The sequence below is a fragment of the Oryzias latipes genome, chromosome 17 (genome assembly GCF_002234675.1).
Source record: "Oryzias latipes chromosome 17, ASM223467v1".
Lineage (NCBI taxonomy): Eukaryota > Metazoa > Chordata > Actinopteri > Beloniformes > Adrianichthyidae > Oryzias > Oryzias latipes.
The window spans coordinates 24,248,966-24,268,652 of NC_019875.2; the positions used below are offsets into that span (position 1 = coordinate 24,248,966).

The window sequence follows — 19,687 nt, forward strand, 5'->3', positions numbered from 1 at the left end:
ACGACACTTGACTGTTGTATTCAAAGAGAAAGACACTCCAATTCAACTCAGCTACACTGTTTGGGTTTGAAATAATGGATGCATTTACAGCTCATGAAGCTCAATGTTTATATTAGGTTTAAAAATGTCGGAAAAAATAAATTGAGGGTGCATGATGCCAACACTTCCCTCAATGATCTGAAGTTTGGGCCGTTTCTTCATCCCTGCTTTTAAGTTCTCTGCGCTTCTGATTGAAAACATTTTTTACCTAATGAAGTATGTATGGATCTCCTTTAACAAACCACAGAATCTGTGTCACAGTTAAATAGTTATGATTTATTCTTTTTAACTTCATCCAACTTATGCAAATATAAAAAATAGTCAGAAATCATCCCAATACACATTTCTCCAATGACAAATGATGATGGCAAATCTTAAGAATTTTTTTTATCAGTATGGTTATTTGCGTTTTAGGACATTTAATCTGAATTCCACACGTGGCTCAATGGTACAAACAACACAAGTTTATACTCTCACTGATCAATTAAATGCAACAGGTTAGAGACTAGAACATAAATGCAAAATCTGTTCTCATTGGACCACTAATCTCCTGGGTGAAATCTGCAGTAGTTTGAGGAGGAGAAGAAGAAATGGCCAGCACTGTCCCCACTCTGACGTCCAGGGCAGGACATCTCCAGAGCCCGGTGAAAAGTGATGAGGGCATCCAGTCTGTGCCAGCAGTGTTCCTGCCTTCAGCGCAGACGTTCATAAACATCACCTCACAGCTCAGAGAGAAACCCGCCTCAAACCTAAAATAGAAGGAAAAAATTATAAAACTATCAACTGCTAAAGTGTAAACCCATGAATGTTGTTTTTACTTACAATGAGGGTCAATCAGCTCCAGCCAGGAATGGAAACAGTGGGTTAAGAGTGATGGTGTGGTCTGCTGTTCATGTGAACATTCATCTTCATCTCATTGTCCAGGATTTGAACCAGCTGCTGCATGGAGGGAAGGTGACCGGACTCCAATTTTGACCACACAGGTACATCTAAAATAAGAATATACATTTCCTTTACCTCAGTGGATCTTTGCCCTCCCCATACTTTACAGACATAATAGATTCAAAGAAAGACTTTTTAGGACAATTAGAATTATCTGACATAGCAAACAAATGAGTCAAATCTCGATTGTCTTATGTACAGAAAAGGAAAATACCTAGAAACGTTTGTTTTTTTTTGGATGTTTTAACTTAAACCTAAAATAAGCAGAACCTTTCACTTCATTCAGCACCCAAAACACAAATGTCTTCCCACCAGCCAGTTTAATTCCTTCACAGGTCACTTTATGGAACAAAAACTCACCATTTAAAGTGATTTCAAAAGCTCCTGTTGACAATAACTGGTTTTCAATCATATTGCTGAAGAAGAACACCATCATGCAGGCATATATCTAAAAGAAAAATAAAGGAACTGTTAAGGATTATAAACAGAAGAGGACTACTCCACTACTACTCTTATAATCTCTTTAACAACAAAAAAGTTCAAAGATAAAAATGATCAAATGTTGCAGCTCAACCAATGTTTTAGGGTTTTTTCCCAGCAAGAAATAGGGCTGTACATCTTGTTTGGACCAAATACTCAAATAAATTATTTAGCATCAGCCACTCAGACAAAAAAGAAGTTTAGCCTTAAGGCACCATCATTCAATTTCCTTTTTCAAATTAAATAATGGTATGAATTGTTGAACAACTTTCAAACGCAATCATTATTAACAAAACATTAAACTCACACTTGTCTTTTATTTTTTAAATAAATCTAAAGAAACTGAAAATCGTACCTTATTTCCCTGACCCCATTCCCAGAAACCAGGGGGCTGCATACCAAAGAGGGCAAACGGGTCCTTGCCAATAATAATCACCCCAATCACAAGCAGTTTGAACATAGACAAGAAGGAGGCAACATGTCTAAAGGAAAAATAAAAACTGTTACAACATGAAACACTTTTGATGGAGATTACCCTCTCCAAAGTCTGCAAAAAATATCTAAATAGACATTCTTCTGTTAGTCTGCACATTTTAAAAAGCCTAAATGTGGTCAAAAAACATGATCAATTTGAATTGCATGAAAAAGCTGTAAAATATTAAATTAGAAGATACTTTTTAGAATAACCTGTTTAACAGGTTCAACAAAAATTTAATCAGTAGATATGTCATCCCTCAGTAGCTGATAAAACACCAAAAAATGATAGAACATTAGATAGTAAAAGAAAAACAGTTGGCGACATGATGCACTCCTAAAAGTAGTCTCTGGTGTGTTTAAGGACCTGAGACTCAGGTTTAATCACAACACTAGAGATAAACAGACCTGCCTCCCATTAACTTAAGGCGCAGTCATGCAAACATAGCCTAATACAGATGGGACTGAGGCTTCAAAAAACCATGAGAGGGTGTTGTATAAGATTTGAATATATTCAAATTACAGTCTGTGACACTGTTCAAGACAGAAATAATAGTGTTTACAAGTTTGTATTTTATTTTTATTTAATAACTAAACTACATAAGCAAGAGGGATCTACCATTATAAAAAGATGGGGATTAAGTTATAATGAACACATACAAAGAATATAAGTATTTCTTACCGATACATGGGTATTGGCAGATAATTCTCCCCTTCGATGCGGATGTCTGGGTACCGCTGGTACAAGGCCTGCGTGTACTCCTCAAACACCCGCTTGTACCCTCAGGAAATGCTAAACACAAAACACGTGATAAGGGGAAATGCAACCAACACTACATTCATGGCTTTAAACAAAAATAGGCAACGATAACATTTACTTTAAAAAGGTACTAAAGAACCGGCTAGTGTAATGTTTATTTGAATTTTGTGTACGTGACTACGTCTATAGCTGCTTGCAAGATTTAACAAATCTTTTGTTTTTAAATAAAATACTAATAAAAATTAGTTCATACAGTCCCCGTGACCAATGACTTACCCTCTGCGCATTAGCTAAAATACGTCTATCCAATTAATTATCCAAAGAACAGTGCGTCCCTCGAAGGATTAAACATTAACAAACAAGTTCAACTCCGGAAGTGAAGTCCTGTTAAGCTTGTGCAATATAATTTTAGAAATTCATAGCATCAACCGACACAGATTGATGTTTCTCTTAAATAAAGAATCGCGTGTTTAACTGAAGTCATCTAAATTGATCTGAAAATAGTGATATGTCGGATTTCTGGCCTATTGCGTCGTTAGCCGATAAGTTGAGCTAGCATGGAATGACTCGCCAGATTTTCCACTTCTTCTTGGCCTACTTACCAAAATTGAAACTTGAGTAGAGGCCCCGTCGCAAACTGCATCTTCATCCTCTTTATGCCACTGCTGTCACCAGACGTGGAGCATAACAGCGAAAAAAAAACCAGAATGAGGAGCGAAAGACGCAACAGCTTCATGTTAGCCGAGTGCTGGTTGTCTCCCTCTGCTTCTCGGTTGGACACAGGTGGCTTTACGGTTCCGTCGCTGCGTTCCCTTCTCAATGGTAAATTGTAGGTGGCTTTGCTTTGGCGCCCCCTAACGTTGGGATGTTATACATGTTGCAAATGTTTTGAACTTGCGTCCTGCAAAATCATTTAATCAGATCTAAAAAGTGCTGCAATTTCAGTCTTAAAAAAAACGCAAATACAATTTTATCCACCGAAAATTGGTTTTATTAAACTATAAACACATGCAGAACAACAATGCAAATTTAATCAACAAATGGAAAAACCACAAACAGCCCTGTATATTTTGCCAAGGAAGTTAATGTTACAAGTAGTGTAGATGGATAAATTCAATGCAGGGCCAGAAAAAAGAAACGGATATGTATGAGTTTTTGCATATAGAAAAAAACACAGAAATCAACAAAATGTTCCTAAATTACTTGCATTTTATTCAAAAGTAATTAATATGATACAAATTTAATAAAATCGTTTTTATTTCTAGCTTAGTTTCAGTGGTTCCGTCTCGCCATCCGCTCCTGGTCCACGGCAGACTGAACAGCCAGAATGGTCTCTGGATGACAAAGACACCAAATGTTATTATTTAAACTCATTTACTAGTTTTTCTGAAAAGGTTGTAACACAAATTTCTACATTATATAACACATTGCACATCATGAAGGGGTTTCATTTTATTTATTATTCTATTAAAACTAATAGAGTTGGGGTTTGTACTAACCCATTAACTTTTGAGAATAATCCAACAAGTCTGGAAGTCCCAACTCAATGTTGTATGAGGTTTGATCCATTTCTTTGATGAAATCATTTCCCCTCTGGAAGTAAAAATAAATTATTAAAGCTTCTTTGCTTAAAAAAGTTGCAAAAATAAATAAATAAATAAAAAAAATTAATACCTTGAGCTCAGCATAGACTTTCTCCTCCAGTTCTGTCACTTTGGATATGGCATCATATACATTGGTGTCTAAAGGAAGTTCCTGAAACACATAAAAATAAAAATTTGTAATGATTTTTTCTTAAGTTTACCACAAGTTTTATGACCGATTATTTAGACTTGACAGTTAAAGGTGAACTCACCTCCTCAGAGGAACTGTTTAAAGACTCGTGTGTCTTGGGTGCATCATTACTTTTGGAACTGCCTTTCAGCTCCTTCACTCTGCCATGATTTCAAACACAAACAAGCAAATAAATAAACAACAAACAGTTGAATTGTGTCACCATCATGTCCCTACTCTAAAAGCAGCTTTCTGGAATGTTAAAACAAACCCATTTAAGAGACTTAAATTGACCCATAACTTGTATGTTTCTCACCTAGTATGGGTCTGATTTGAGTTCTAAATAAGGTTGAATGCATAAAATCTTGCAACACCAGAGACGAATGGAAGTACTGAGCCATTGTTTTTTATCGCTATATGCCCAACATTCTGGAGACCAACGATATTTGCCATCATTTTAAACCTGTACTGCCCAAACATTACCTGTCAGCATAACGTAGTGTATTCATGGTGTAATCACAGGAAGCCATCCCTGGAGACACCATGGCAATCTGTGCAAGGAGACAAGTAGATCAGATATAGATCATTATTGACAGCATGTGCATGCAGTGCGGCAAATATGCATTTGTCAGTCGTCCATTTTGCATGTTGTGCTAATTTAACAGATAAGGTCTGCAATGTTCAACTTTGTGAAACAGAATATAGAATCCAGGAAATCAAATTGTGTGATTTCTTAAAATAATTTATTTGTATAATGAACCAGAATTTAAATATTTAGCTCCAATAAACAAGGAAGATTTCTGTGCCTCACAGACATGTTACTTCTCTTTAAGAAACTTTTCTATCCTCTACTTCTTACCTGTATTTATGTCACCTGTTTGAATCTGTATAAAAATAAAAGACACCTGTCCAGAACCTTAAACAATCAGACTGCAACCTCTACACCATGACCAAAGAGCTGTCAAAAGACATCAGAGACAAGATTGTTCACCTGAACAAGACTGGGATGCACCAATCTGCAATAAGCACGCATCATGGAGAAAAGAGAGCAACTGATGGATGAATTATTAGAAGATTAAAGAAATACAAGATCACTGACAATCTCCCTCCACACCTGGAGCTCCGTGCAAGATCTCACCTGGTAGAGCACAAATGATCTAGAGAAAGTGAACTGTGAAGCATGGGGTGGAATATAATGGTTTGGGGATGCTTTTCCACAAAAGGGACAGGAAAACTGATGCGTCCCCTCAAAAAAGGATGTGACTGGGGCCATGTGTGGAGAGATTTTAGGATAAAACCTCCCATCTGTGAGAGCATTCAGGATTAAATGTGTCCAGATACTCCAGCATGACAAAGATCCCAAACCCATCGCCCAGGCAGCGAAGGAGTGGCTACGTAAAAAACATTTCAAGGTTCTGGAATGAACTGGCCAATCGCTGGAATTTAATCAAATAAAGAATCTGTAAAGAGAGTTAAAAATGGTTTCCCAGCGACAGCAGCAAAGCACCACAGCTCTTGAGAAGATCGGCATGGAAGAAGGGACCAAGAGACCAGCTACAGTTTAGACAAACCTGCACGGTGAAGATCTACAGGAAACCTGACCTTTGTCGTTACTGAAGAAGTACAATACAAAGTATTAAGATGCACTTTTGCTACTGACCAAACACTTATTACCTGCACTAATATAGAAAATCTATTTTTTAACATTGTGCCTCTCTCAGTTGAAGTGCACCTAATGATAAATATTACAGACCTCATCTTGAAGTGAGACAACTTGCACAATTGGTGATTGTCAAATACATTTCTAGTTATATTTCCATAGGTCTCAATTTTTTTACGCAGATCATCAAAAAATTTCTAGAGGTTAATGACATTTGTTGTCCGGGTGCTCACCATGCAGGTTCTGGACTTCTCCCCAATGAAGGAATCCCTCAGCACTTTGGTTAAAGTGCTCATTCTGAAAGGAATGTGATCACTGTTCATTCCCAGCGAGCGAATGCACTCCTATAGGAAACAGCATCGGGTTTAGTTAACAAGTTATGAGGCAAGAAAAAAAAACAACAAGTTGCCGTCTCAACCAATTGTGTAGACATCCAACACTCATTCTCAAAAAAACTACCTTGAGGGCGAGTAGGCTGCGGTTGATTTCTGCAGTCTCGACCAGAGTGCTGCGGTCATAGCTGTTGACATCAGTGCCACGCTCATTGCCAGCTAGATCAACCAATGAGAATTTGCCATGTAAGGTTGTAGCACGATCATTGCGCCGCAGCACAATCTGGAGGACGGCATGGGACCGTGAGGAGTTGGCATTGGCTGAAGTCTGGCCTGATGTTCTGAGAAAACAAAAAGAAGAGGGCAGAAACATATTTTTAAGTTTTACAATCTTAAATATGTTATGTGTTGTTATTTATTTATATCTATGGTATATAAAAACAGCTAAACACCTGCATGCACTGCCCGTCTGTAAAATCTTGATGACTTCTTCTGTTGTGGACACATAGACCTCCTCCAGTCCAACCACCTGAACCTGCTGACGGTCATCCTCCAAAACTCGGAGTTTGGTCTTTTTGTTCAGCAAATCGTACACCTGTATGTGATAAAATATACTTTGCTGGAGTTTACAACGAATACAAAATGTGAAACCTAGTTAAGGAAAAAGTACTTTTTCTTACTTTTCCATTGTAGATTTCAAAGAAAGTGACATAGACGGACAAATCCAGATTAGCAAACTTCCTGTGGTTCAGATGGGCGAAAACATCTTGGGCTAAACAGAGAACAAAATTATATTGAAATGAGAAAAGTTCAATACTTTCCAAATGTAAAAATGAAGCAGATGGAAAAATAATACATCTTTGGATCTTCAAAATTATTTTTATTGAGGATTTACTAAAGAATTCAGAGACCAAGCATTGAGGTTGTCCTCTAACCTGCAAGTGCATATATTCCTTTGGAGCTGTTCTGCTGCCTTCCTGTGAAATCTCCTCCCATTGTCTGCCATAAATAGAGAATGCATTAGTCTTTCAGTCAGAAAACCTTATTTTAAAGCTGCTCCAAATCAGAATGCAGACTTACATGCGTCTTTCCACTTCCAGTCTGCCCATAAGCAAAGCAAGTTGCCACACCGCCTTCAAAAATGGATTGCACCAAAGGTTTGGCAGTAAACCTATGCAAGGAAAAAGCAATAAATAAATTGTGCACATACTATTGGCATGTAAAGCAATGACAATGCATTTTGAAACATCTCAAAGCTTCAGTAAAATTAGAATGACAACATTAAAATAATGCACCCCCCCTCACATTAAAACCCACTTTTCGCTAATTACAAAGAGTAAAGGAAGGTTTACTTGTAGACAAGCTCATTGGTGGCACTGTCATCAAAGGAGTAGTCAAAGTGGAAGACTTGGTTGTCCAAGTACTTTGTAAGGTCCACTTTTTGTTTTGGTTCGTGGACCAACAATGTCCCATTTCCAGGAACAGACACTACGTCTATCTCCTTCTTCATAAGTTCTGGAACAGACAAACACACAACTCAAAAGCCAACATTTTTTGTGTGCATGTGTGAATGACCTTTAAATAAATTTACTACCACACGGATCTATAAATATTTAACAAACCTTGCTTGTTTAGGGGCCGCTTGCGAACACACACACAAATTCGGTGTGGCTCAATCTGTAAAAATTGAGAGAGAGCCATTTAAAATGTAAAAGTATCACCAAAAGAAGAGTCCTGCATCAACCAAAGAAAAAAAATCAATTACTTCAGAAGCTTGGGTAAAACCATTTTCTTCCAAGTGTAACAACAAAAATATCGTTTTTCCCCTACACCTTGAAGTTTTTGCACATTTTGGTCCAGGTGATTCAGATTGGCTGCTGGTCGTACATTAAAAAGTGATAATCCACAGTGATAACGCACGCCTAAAAAAGAAGTTCCGGTCACATAGCTTAAATGTTCTATATCACTGCGCTGGCTTCTTTAAAACAAACTTTAGCTTCATCATCTGGACAAAAACAAGCAGTAAAAGGGGGAACTTATGCCTTATTTAACCTATCGTGATGACCAGTGTGTGACGCTACCATGACACGACCCGCACCACGTAACAAATAGTCCGCTTTTTTGTGGGGAGAAGAAAAACGAGAAGAAAAAAAAACAAAAAACGATCCAAACCGAAAAAAATAAAAAAAAGAACAAAGAACTAATAACTGGTTCAATATGCATTTCTTTTTTGAGTGACCATGGTATAAGCGGGTGAATGGCCTTCGAAGTGTGCATTATCACAGTTAATGCACTTTGAGGAAGCAACCTTCCTCCGCTTCGAGTCGGATGCTTCAGGCTTCCACGACATGCGTTAATTTCTGGTAATGGCCACAAACCCTCATCTTAAAAATAAAAACCTTCAAATATTAACTCAGAATTCTAAGAATTAATTTAAATACTTTTGGTAACCCCGTCTTTGACAAATCTCACCAAGTCAGCTGCTGATAAGGGAGTTATTTCCAACGTTTCTCTGAAATCTTGGATCATATCATAGAATTTCTGATTTGGTCGAGACGGCTCTCCGAACTAAAAGAAAACAAGAGGAAACAACTTTCAGATGAGTTGGAATTTGCCTCGAAGCTTAAGTACGGTAAATATTAATAAATGTATCTAACCTTTCCCCTCTTGGTTTGCACGTCAGAAGGTTTTACGACACAAGACTGCCTTTTGTTGCCTTTATTTAAGTCCTGGGGAGCCACAGATTTCCTTCTGCCTATAAGGAAAGTAGATGGAAGATTTCTTCAACTATATTTGTTTAAGCTCTGCACGTTTGAGTGAAAACAAAACTCAAAGAAGTGCACAGTCTTTGATTTGTTTGATAAATCAGACGTGGACCTTTGGTTGAAGGTGGAGGCATCTCCTCAGGTTCATTCTCCTTTTTCGACTCCCGTAGAAAAGGCAGCGATGGCGCCGGTTTGGCCTCATTCCCTCTGCGATGCTGTTTAGGAACTGCTGTACAAAAAGAAACAAAGACAAGTAATAAATACATCGATATGGAAAGAGATTAATATCACAAATGTCTGCCGTTGAGATGCATCAAATATACTGTACAGACTCCATTTTTTAAGCTTTAAAAAGCGTGATACTAACCAGTACCAGAAACTTTGAGGGCGGCTGGCGGGTTAAGATCTTGATGAGTGGTCTCAGGGTGAGCCGAGGAAGACCTGATGGTTGTGCTGGGTGTAAGTCCAGGTGCTGGCGGCTGGAAAAGACACGTCTGTCTCACCTGGGATCGAGTGGCAACTAAAAGAATGTACAAATGACACACGCACACACACACAAAAAAAAGAAATCCAAGTTATTTCAAGGTGTGGGGCATCTCCTAGTGGATTTTAATACAGGCTGTTTGGTATAGGAATAAAGGTTGCACAATATTTGGAATTCTTTTCAATCCTTTTGCTGAATCAGCGTGAGGCCCGTCTCCCTGTCATTAGAACCTTTTCCACTTCTGTGCCATTTAGTGAAGACTCAAAGAGAAGAAGCAACTATTGTGTGAACAAGTGAACGGAAACATGCAACATTGCATTAAGATGGCTGCTTCTGAGCTGTCTTAATGCAAGTAGTGTTTAGAAGACAACCGCGAAGGGTTTTTATTCTAAGGTAGTTTAACTTTAAATCAAATCATCTTTCTGTTACACATTAGATATTATGGTCAAGATGAACAATTAGATCAACCACTGTGTTGTGAAAAATAGTCAGGTGTGCTGTGGGGAAATTATTCAAAAATAGTAAAGCTTTGTTTTCCAAGCAAGCCCAGGTGACCAGGTAGAAATATGACCAATCAAAGTACATTTTTGGTGTTATTTTGTTTTTATAAGAACGACTATAAAGGTAATACAGACATCAGCATTTGATATTTAACAGTTTCAACTGTCATTTATGCCTTGATATTGCTATAAAAAGGGATGAATTAACCTATGCTCAAAAATAAAAAAGGTTTAAAAACTGTGACTTAAATAATTTCCCAGGGCACACCGTTTTTGATTTGACTTGACCCAATCACAAGCCTCTAATTGTGCAGAGCTTGATAAAGCAATTAATCAGCTAATTTTATCTAGAGCAGTGTTTTTCAACCTTTTCTGAGCCACGGCACACTTTAACCTTAAAAAAATCCCGCGGCACACCAGCATCCAAAAATTAAAAAAAAGGAGAAACTCATAGTCTGTATTGATCTACAGCCCCTGCACAATCTCACATGCATTTTTGAGATAATTGTTACAGAAAAAGCTGGAAACTGCAGCTGTTTTTTTCTAAAAGATGCAATAAAAGTTAAGTTAGAAGATTTAAAAACAGTTTGTGTGTTCGTTAGTTTCAAGAAGTTTAGCAACAGATCTCCTTTTGCGCTGTCACTCTCACAACCCAATGTATCATGGGAAATGTAGTGCATAAAACGGCCGAAGATCGGTTTTCGGAGCTTCATTGTTTTGTTCACTTGTTCCACGGTCTGATACCGGATTCTGTGGAAAGCTACACCGCTAAAGACGAGCTTTAGCTGGTATTTTTGTTAGAACTGAACGACTTTACGAGCTAAATCGAGACAAGGAAGTGAAGACTTTAAGCACTTCTGATTGGTCAGACCGATGACATGTGATTAACCCCCCCAACACGGGACTTTTCCAAAATACAGCCGAAGGTGCAGCTGAATCGCGGTACGTCATTCTTATCAAAATGTCTTTAATAAAATAAAATAAACGCAAAGAAAAGGTATTTTACGATCTTTTATATTCCTAACTCCTCAGTGTTTTATCAGGGCCTGTTTGGATGAACACAGAGCTAAAATCCTGGAGATGGGAAATGTTTTTAGATCAGTTAATGAGGGCAATTTCCCACGGCCATCTCCCACGGCACACTAGTGTGCCGCGGCACACTGGTTGAAAAACACTGATCTAGAGGCATCATAAAAAACATCAAGAGCAGTGTGGTCTGTGGATCAGAGTAGCAAAACACTAAGATCATCTATCTGCTGGCACAGAGAAAGCTAGCAGTTTTGAGCAGAACTCCTTTACGCCTGCCAAACACCCAGAACCGAAAAGTCTGTAAAACACAAAAAGCTACGTGTGTTGTGTACTTAGAAAAGCCCAGATTTTGATTTTCACCCCAGTGATTTATTAGAAGCAGATCAAGTAAAAATCTAGTTTAGTCAGAGGCCAGCAACCTTTTTGCTCTTACAACCAGCAATTTGAAATACTTGTTCATCTGCTTCCAACAAAGCAATATGCTGACCTGACTCTTGAAGTTTTGAGTTCGCTGTATCTGTAGCTTTGGAATAAAATGAGCTATTAAGACAGGTCATTGATAGTTAGCATATTGGTGAGAAATAGATCTACATACAGGAGGAAGGTGCAGGAATCCTTGAAGATCGAAGCTGTCGTTCATACTTCTGCAAAAGTAACAGTTTAAGATGTTCCTGCTGTTATAGGTGACAAAAAAACTTCATCTTTTTTTATAGTTTTTGGTTGTAAATAAAATTCCTCCTTTCAACATAAACATGCTTCTAGACTTACTTTGTCAGTAGTAGCAGCAGTGGGAGGCTCAGCAGCTTCTTTGTTGGCAGTGTTGACTTGGTACACAAGTTCTGGATTTAGTGAACATATTTCACTTATTTCAATCTAAAAATAAAAACAAGAGACAATATCTATTAGTTTTTTTTTTTTATTCCTAAAATTAAGAAAGACCAAATTAAGGGACATTTTCACACAAAACAGGGGGGGGGGTACTTTATTTGTTGACAAAGAAAAAAATACACATTTTTTTTAAATTTTCTTTACTATAACTAAGATCTGTGTATAAGACCTATAATAACAAATATTACACAATTGTCACAGTAAACACTCGATGAAGCGCGTGATTTGGCAAACAGAGAATACAGTTCAGCTATGTTGTTTTGATGATTAGAGAAAGAAATCGACCTCTTTTCCTCGGCATACGTTCCTCTCCAGCCACTCCACCATAGCCGTGGATTTCACAGCATCTACGGATTTCACTGTGGCTGAATGGACTCGACCTGTTAGGGCAGGAAGAGAACAGAGAAAAACTAACGTCACGCAGGGACGAAGAAAACAACAACTATAATAAATATAATAGGTGGAAATATGAACCTACCATCACTGCGACTGATTTGAATAGACAGTCCTACAAGTAACCTGGACAGGTTCGCCTCCATTATAACTCTGGGATGCGATACGAATCTGATCTAAAAAAGATACCGATAAATAATAATTATGGCAACAATGCGGCGGTCGCTGTCAAGCCAAACTATCTTTATACTACAGTGATAGAATACTTCCACTTTATTGAGTTACCCGTTCTAATTTATTAAAAAGAAAAAATGTCTGAAGACGAAACTCACATACCTACGAGCTCCTTTTTCCAACAACTCTCAAGATTTGAAACTGCGCCGTTGCAAGTTTTTCTGTATTCTGATTGGCTACCCTAATTTGAAGCAGCCGGTGCATTTCTTCTTCTGTGTTAGCTGGTCTGTAACACGGAAGTTATAGCGCCACACAGTGGAACGAGGAGAAGATACTACTTTAATAAAATGGAAGTGGAATGTGCAATGGAAGTTTTTATTTTTTTTAATTTTCTTGTTAAACATGAGTACAATGCTCCTGGGTAGGCAATACAAGAAGTTAGACAATATGCTCTACAAAAAAAAAGAAAGAAAAAAAAGGTGTGTGTGTGTGTGGAGGGGGTACTTGTTAAAAGTAAACATACATTTTAAAAATAACTTAGTTATGTTTAAACATTTTTACCCTTAACAAGTAGTCTATTTAAATGAACTGCAAGCATACTTAATACTACATATACAATATATTATATTGTAAACCTAAAATGTTACAATTCAGTTTGAAAAAGTAGTTATTATACTTCTTACACTACTTATACACGGTCTGTAGAATACTTAGAATACTTATACTTAATAAAATCATATTCAAGTGTAGTTCTTTTTGCTATGGGTAAATACTCTTTTTAAAATATTTCTATAAGAGGCAAAAGTGTTTTGAAACCAGTTTTAAAAAGCATAGTTTCCAAACCAAAACATAAAAAGAGGCTCCAAGTAAATGCAAGTCCACGACAGTATATTGATACTGATAATGTATGATTACTAATATTATAACACATGAAAATACTGCTGGATGTTTGTAATATGCTGATAATATAAGAAGAAAATAAATTGGGATATGTTTTATATTTCACTAAATAAAAATTCTGTTTAAATTCTACCCAATGACGAAGCATTTGGCTCCATGCCTTCCCACCATGTGACCTCAGGAATCCTGTGTTTGTCCACATGCTCTTTATGTCTTCCCATGAGATCACCAATGAGGAACAGCTGTTGTGGCGGTTTAACCAGATAACACAAAGTATTAGAATTGTTTTTTTTTAAATCAATTACACTTATCTCTTAAGTTATGCATACATTAAATTCCTCTAGGAGGTGCACATGTTTAAGTAAATTGCCTTTACTTGAACTGAAATAATTATTCATCTTTGTTTTGTGAAACTTAGAGATGGGGTCCATCTTCAGACTAAATGTATTACATTTTTAATTAAATAAATGTATTTTTACTTGTAGTTTTTCGTATTTTTAAAGTCAATAAGTTTACAATAAAGTATTACTGAAATAAATTGTAAGTCAATGTCAGACCTCCCCCCAGCTAGCCTTTCCAAAGCATCATCATAAAGGGGTCAGTACTATTTAGTTCCTTCAGTCTTAGTTGTGACCAAGTGTGTGTTACTTTCCTCGTTTTGTAATCCACTGTTGGAACAAATTTCCCATCTTTATTCAAATTTGGACCACATTTTACACCTTTGTCCCGGTCCCTGGTTGTTTGAACCCCCACTCGGGCCCCCCATGACATCACCAATGAAGAACAGCTGGCAAATAACCTGTCATGCAGTTCAGCGTTGCCTTCAGCGTGGGAGGCTCCCAATTTTTCCTCTTTTTGTTTTTTTTTTGTCATTTTGCCCCCCATTACACCCTCTCAGCTTCCAAACCTGCTAACTATACACAAGCTGGACTTGTGTATACACATTCTCCTTAAGGGAACTCTCACACATGACAAATCAAAGGTCTAATAAACAGCTTGTGTGGAGCAATTTTCCTCCCTTCCACCACAGGATGAAAAATAAACAAATCCCTGTTGGTCGACTGTCCAGGCCATTTGGTGGGTCTCTCTGCTGATGACTGGGTGGCCCAGGACTGCTTGGTGTGAGGCCTGGGACGGAGCCACAACTGTTTCCTGTGGGCAGCCCCACCCCCCCTAACTTCCCCACAACTGCCTCAGTGGGTGGTATTCCCCTCCTTCTGTTTTCCTCTTCTCCCTCCTCCCTTCCTTAATTTTCTCTCCTCCAGGCACCTCCCTTCTTCTTCTCTCTTTCATCTAATTTGCCTTGAAAAGGTAAATTGAGCAAAACTTTTGTTCGTTTTTTTAATCTGTCTAATGATTAGCTATGTTTAAAGAGAGAAAAAAATGTCTGTTGTGTGATGTGGTCATCAATGACCTTCAGAGTTCAAATATCAAGGTGTTGAGGAGCACTTTCATACTATTTAGGATGATGAGTTTAGCAAGAAAGTCAAAGAATTTCACGTCATGGCTCCCTCAAGGCTCCCAAACTATATATATATATATATATATATATATATATATATATATATATATATATATATATACATATATATATATATATATATGTTTTTAAATGATAGAAAAACAGAATGACTGGTTTCTCAGGTGGGCTCATTTGAAGGAGAGTCTTGTAGGGCTCAAGTTTGTTTAACTCCAATTTTTTTTTTTTTTTCATCAGTCCAATTGCATTTTTCTAAGTGTGAAGAATATCATTCTTTTTCAGACCTTCCTCTATAGAGATTTAATAGATTCTGGCGAGGTGTTTCAGGCATGTCCCAATAGCGAGAGGCCCCTGGAAAGACCCAGGACGCTGGAGAAACTACGTCTCTCGGCTGGCCCAGGGACGCTTCGGGGTCCCCCCAGAGGAGCTGGAGGAAGTGGCCGGGGAGACGCAAGTCTGGGCATCTTTGATTAGATTGCTGTCCAGATGAAGAAGATAGATGGATGGATGGATGGATGGATGGATGGATGCCAAACCCTCCAGCAAAGATAAAATATGAGAAGGGGCAATGATAAAAAAAAGGAAAATAAATGTTGCACACTTTCTTAGTGTAAATATTGAACTTTTTTTTTTTTTAATTTCTTTCTTTCTTTCAGGATTACTCAAAAGATACAGACATTACATTGTTTTGGCCCAATTTCAAACATATGCTAGAGCAGGTTTGTTTTCAGTTCCTGCTTCCTTTCTTTAATGTAATATCTGCAAAAACAGTAACAAAAAGGATCTTTAAAAAATAGACTAGGCAAAAATATAATTTTTAACAAACAATTTTTTATCATATTCAATCAAGATGTTAATCTTCAGAAATAGTTAAGTCATAAGTTTGACAGTGCGTTTACCAACCAGGTTAAATAATAGTTTAGGAAATGTTTACCCTATAAACATTTTATGAATGAAATTTTTAAAGATTTGGTATTTTTTAAATCTAAATTTAATACCCCCAAAATTACGCCTATCAAACAAAAAATCTTCCATTATGAGAACTCGAGAGTTTTTGGTGAAATCTCTTCACATTGATTATTTATAAACTGTAAATATTCTTGTTTTCTTTGCCAGATACTTTGGGAGAAATTGTCCGGTGAATGATTTTTCTCAGCTTAAAATATAGACAGAAAGTAAATGTACATGTTTTTAATCAAAACTGTAAAAAATAATTTACAATACATATGTTTAAGTAATAAAAAAAACCCTCCTTTTTACATTTTTTAATTTTTTTGTTTTTTGGGGATTTAAAAAAAAATGCTGCTTAGGATTTTTGTTTCTATCAAGCACTCACAGCGTTTAACCTGCCTCACAGTGGCTGTTTGGTAAAAGTTTTCACTTACAGGATAAAAATGTAGAGAGCAACTGCTTTATGCAGCCCCGCCAGCAGAGTGCAATATAGAAGCAAAAGAGGACAGCGGTGGAGGAATGTTTAATTCTGAGTGTGATTCTCAACAACATGGGTGGGACTGAGTGCATCAATGCTGAATATTGAGTGTCTAACAAAGTTTTAATAAGGCTACAAGGCTAAGCAAGCTTTTTCTGAAACAATTACTCATCACTGAGTTTTAGTCTTGACATTTGAGAGTTTTAGTAATCTTAGCATGTTTGATATTCTAACACATCCTAGTGGGCAGTTATGATCCTTTTTTTAATCTTTAATGACTTACATTTCTTCATTTTGTACATTTTTACAACATTTTTTCTGTTGTAGCTTGAGTTGAACTACAGTGAACTGTGCATGGGTGTTGGAATAAGCCCCTGCACCTTCTATAGAGCAGAGCAGTAACAAAAAAAAAGATTCATGGATGAATTTTTGCTCTTTTATTCTTTCCAGTTACTGTACAGCTGAAAATACAGAACCACTGGGTCAAGTTTGAAATTATGATGACAAATGCTGGTAACATTTAAGTAAGCATTAAAGATACGGAAAAGAAAAAAACAGGTACAAATTATAATTTATTTATTTAGTCTATTAAATATGATCTAAACAGTTGATAGTTTTTTCAAATCCCCCCCTATAGAAAACCTATTGAACAGTATTGTACAAATTGCAAAATGCAAAATCTAAGCAATTACATCAATCAGTTTGAAACTTTAGATGGTCAGATGGTTGGAGGAACAGAGTGGCAATAGTGAAAGCCACATTGAAGACAACTTCACTTAGTTAAGTTATGACTAATTTGGCATATTTTCCTAAGAAAATGTTAAAACAGATCACCCTTTAAAAACCATTGAAATTGCAGGATTAAAGTTGATATTCCACACTAGAATTCATAGAATAAAATAGTTAGTAGAAACCAACTGTTTAGATACACGATATTTGGGTAATTCTGTAATTTAATGGATTTGTCCTGTGTACATTTTGCCCACAGAGCTATGAAATAACTAATATTTTCTTCCAACATTTTCCCATTTAAGTATATTAGCTTACTTCACAGCAAAAAGCTAAAGCAAAAATCAAATGAAGTTTTTGGGTAAAATGCAAACCAGAATTTTACAAATCTTGAGAAAAAAACGGTAGAAAACTTTAGAAAAATAAACATTTCTGAAACAAGGCTTTAGGAATCACTGTAAAATTAAGTCATAAAGTTCTATTCTTGATTTGAACCAGTTCCTCTATGTAGAGTGTGAAAACTGAAATACAGCAGGCCTGCACACAACCTCTTTAAGGGAACTCCAATGGAAACCACAAACCATGAATAGAGCAGAAATGTGTCAGTGTGCTTTTGAAATTAATCCTTAAACCCACCAGTGTTTCTCTTCCCCCTTTTTTTACAGGACTCACCAGGGGAGTCAGACATTTAACTGCAATGTCGTCGACTGAAACATGTGGACTCCAGAGTTTTCACAGAAAAACGTACACCTACACCGAGCTGAGATCCACCATGAAGCTTCTGTTGTGTACATTACCAAATTTTTCACTCAACTTTAGAAGTCCAACAAGTTTCAAATCCACCCGTCTGTGAGCAAAAATGTAAATACTTCATTTTTTAAATGCAAAGTTCAATGAATCAAATATTTATGGAGAGAAAAATGCCAACCAACTTCACAAAATGCGTCTGTAAATTAAAAGAAACCCTACTTTATTTTAGTAAAACGTCTTTTGCAAATCTAGTTCAATGCTTTGCTCACTGAGACAACACAAGTCTATGTTTAGTATAAAAGAAAAAGTTGAGAAGGCAAAAGCTAAAATTATATGATGAGGTGCTTCAGAAATTAAAGAAACCACATCATTGGCCACGCTGTGTTCTGATTTGTGGTTGGAAATCACCACAGCAGACGTTGGTTAGTCTTCAAAGACAACACTAAATCCAAGAACAAAGCAGTGAAAATAATAATTCCATTTTGCTACTGCAGGTTAGAGCTTTATAATTTTCAATAACATTTATCAAGCACATGCCCCAGCTTAGAATATTAGGAACAAAAGGGTTTTAAAACACAAAAAGTCTTGTATTTCCTTGTCATAGAGATACATTCGAATTCATAAAAAGCACATCAAATCAAACTATTCAGCTATAATCATTCTCAGTTCTGAAGTTTGGCTTTGTAGAAGATTCAGCAAAAAAACTACTCATACCCCAAGAGTGCAACAAAAACAAACTGCTAGCTCTATTTAAAATACACCTTCCGTCTATGTTTTGTTTTTTAAATTGATCATGTAAGTTTATTTTGTAATGTGTGATCCTTAGCTGATTTTTTTTAGTTTATTTTACACGCTACCTACAATGTGGTTTTACTTTAATGGCTCTTGCCACCTCCAGATGTGTTAATGCTATTGTTTGCCTTTTCCGTTGAGATTGTAATTGTCTGGCAGAGCCTGAGACACGGGGTATTGAAAAACCATCCTAGTGCATGGTGCCAATTATAGTATATCTGGTTTGCCAAACTCTCTGGGTCTGCCTTTTTGCTCCTGCTTGCCCCATTCCACCTCCTCCTCCTCTTCCTCTTCTCCTCTACACCACATGAAATGGCTGTCTGTGCCAGCCTAGCACTGAGCCTTCATTAGCTTTTACTACCCCACTTCACTGTGTTTAGTTCTGCTTCTTTTCTTTCACTCTCTGTACATTTCACTGTGTGTGTGGGTGTGTGTGCGGAAGAGAGTTTCACCCCTCATGTAAGTGTCTGTGTCTGCATATGTTTAATTACCAGCTCCCACTCTCCCTTTAGAGTACCCCTCAATGCCATGCTACTATATCATTACACCATGGCGGCAATTTCAGTCACACAACCATCAACACACACCGGCCGGAGACAGAGGGAGGACTGTGGAAAGCTGCCCCAGCCCAAGACGGAGCCCTCAAAAGGAGCCATACAAAGATAAAGAAAGCAAATGAAGGTCCGAATATGCAGAAAAAAACCCACTGTTAAGTTGTACACAACACATCACAACTGATCTACAGCTACGTCTAGTGCTCAAACTGTTTGAACAAAACAAGCCACTTATAAACACAAGGCCTCTGGCTTACGAGGCTCACATTTAGCCCTTCTGTAAACAGAAAAGCACAGAATGAATCAATTAAAATGGCATTATGCTGGTTCCTGTTTATTTAAAACATGTTTACACTATAT

General features: G+C 37.1%; 2 protein-coding genes across 5 annotated transcripts; both read right to left on the reverse strand.

The window, feature by feature from the left end:
- Positions 1-294: 294 nt before the first annotated feature.
- On the reverse strand, positions 295-3,504 carry selenot (selenoprotein T). Its single transcript, XM_004079240.4, has 6 exons — positions 3,298-3,504; positions 2,618-2,728; positions 1,817-1,943; positions 1,342-1,429; positions 862-1,028; positions 295-788 (listed from the first exon to the last, which is right to left on the reverse strand). The coding sequence occupies exons 1-5, from the start codon at positions 3,429-3,431 to the stop codon at positions 904-906; spliced, it is 585 nt and encodes a 194-aa protein (XP_004079288.2). The 5' UTR covers positions 3,432-3,504; the 3' UTR covers positions 295-788; positions 862-903.
- A 164-nt stretch (positions 3,505-3,668) lies between these two features.
- LOC101159137 (kinesin-like protein KIF2C) lies at positions 3,669-12,960 on the reverse strand. 4 transcript variants are annotated; one of them, XM_011486818.3, is made up of 23 exons: positions 12,856-12,960; positions 12,605-12,695; positions 12,412-12,506; positions 12,007-12,111; positions 11,834-11,882; positions 11,726-11,755; positions 9,593-9,745; positions 9,338-9,454; positions 9,118-9,215; positions 8,933-9,028; positions 8,083-8,137; positions 7,813-7,975; positions 7,541-7,631; positions 7,396-7,459; positions 7,141-7,232; positions 6,913-7,055; positions 6,588-6,801; positions 6,362-6,472; positions 4,952-5,019; positions 4,551-4,629; positions 4,370-4,450; positions 4,195-4,288; positions 3,669-4,029 (listed from the first exon to the last, which is right to left on the reverse strand). In XM_011486818.3, the coding sequence occupies exons 2-23, from the start codon at positions 12,663-12,665 to the stop codon at positions 3,968-3,970; spliced, it is 2,121 nt and encodes a 706-aa protein (XP_011485120.1). In that variant the 5' UTR covers positions 12,666-12,695; positions 12,856-12,960; the 3' UTR covers positions 3,669-3,967. The 4 variants fall into 4 exon arrangements, with proteins under 4 accessions (XP_011485120.1, XP_011485119.1, XP_011485117.1 ...); XM_011486817.3 differs by having other exon boundaries at positions 9,338-9,451; positions 11,726-11,761; XM_011486815.3 differs by having other exon boundaries at positions 11,726-11,761.
- Positions 12,961-19,687: the final 6,727 nt, after the last annotated feature.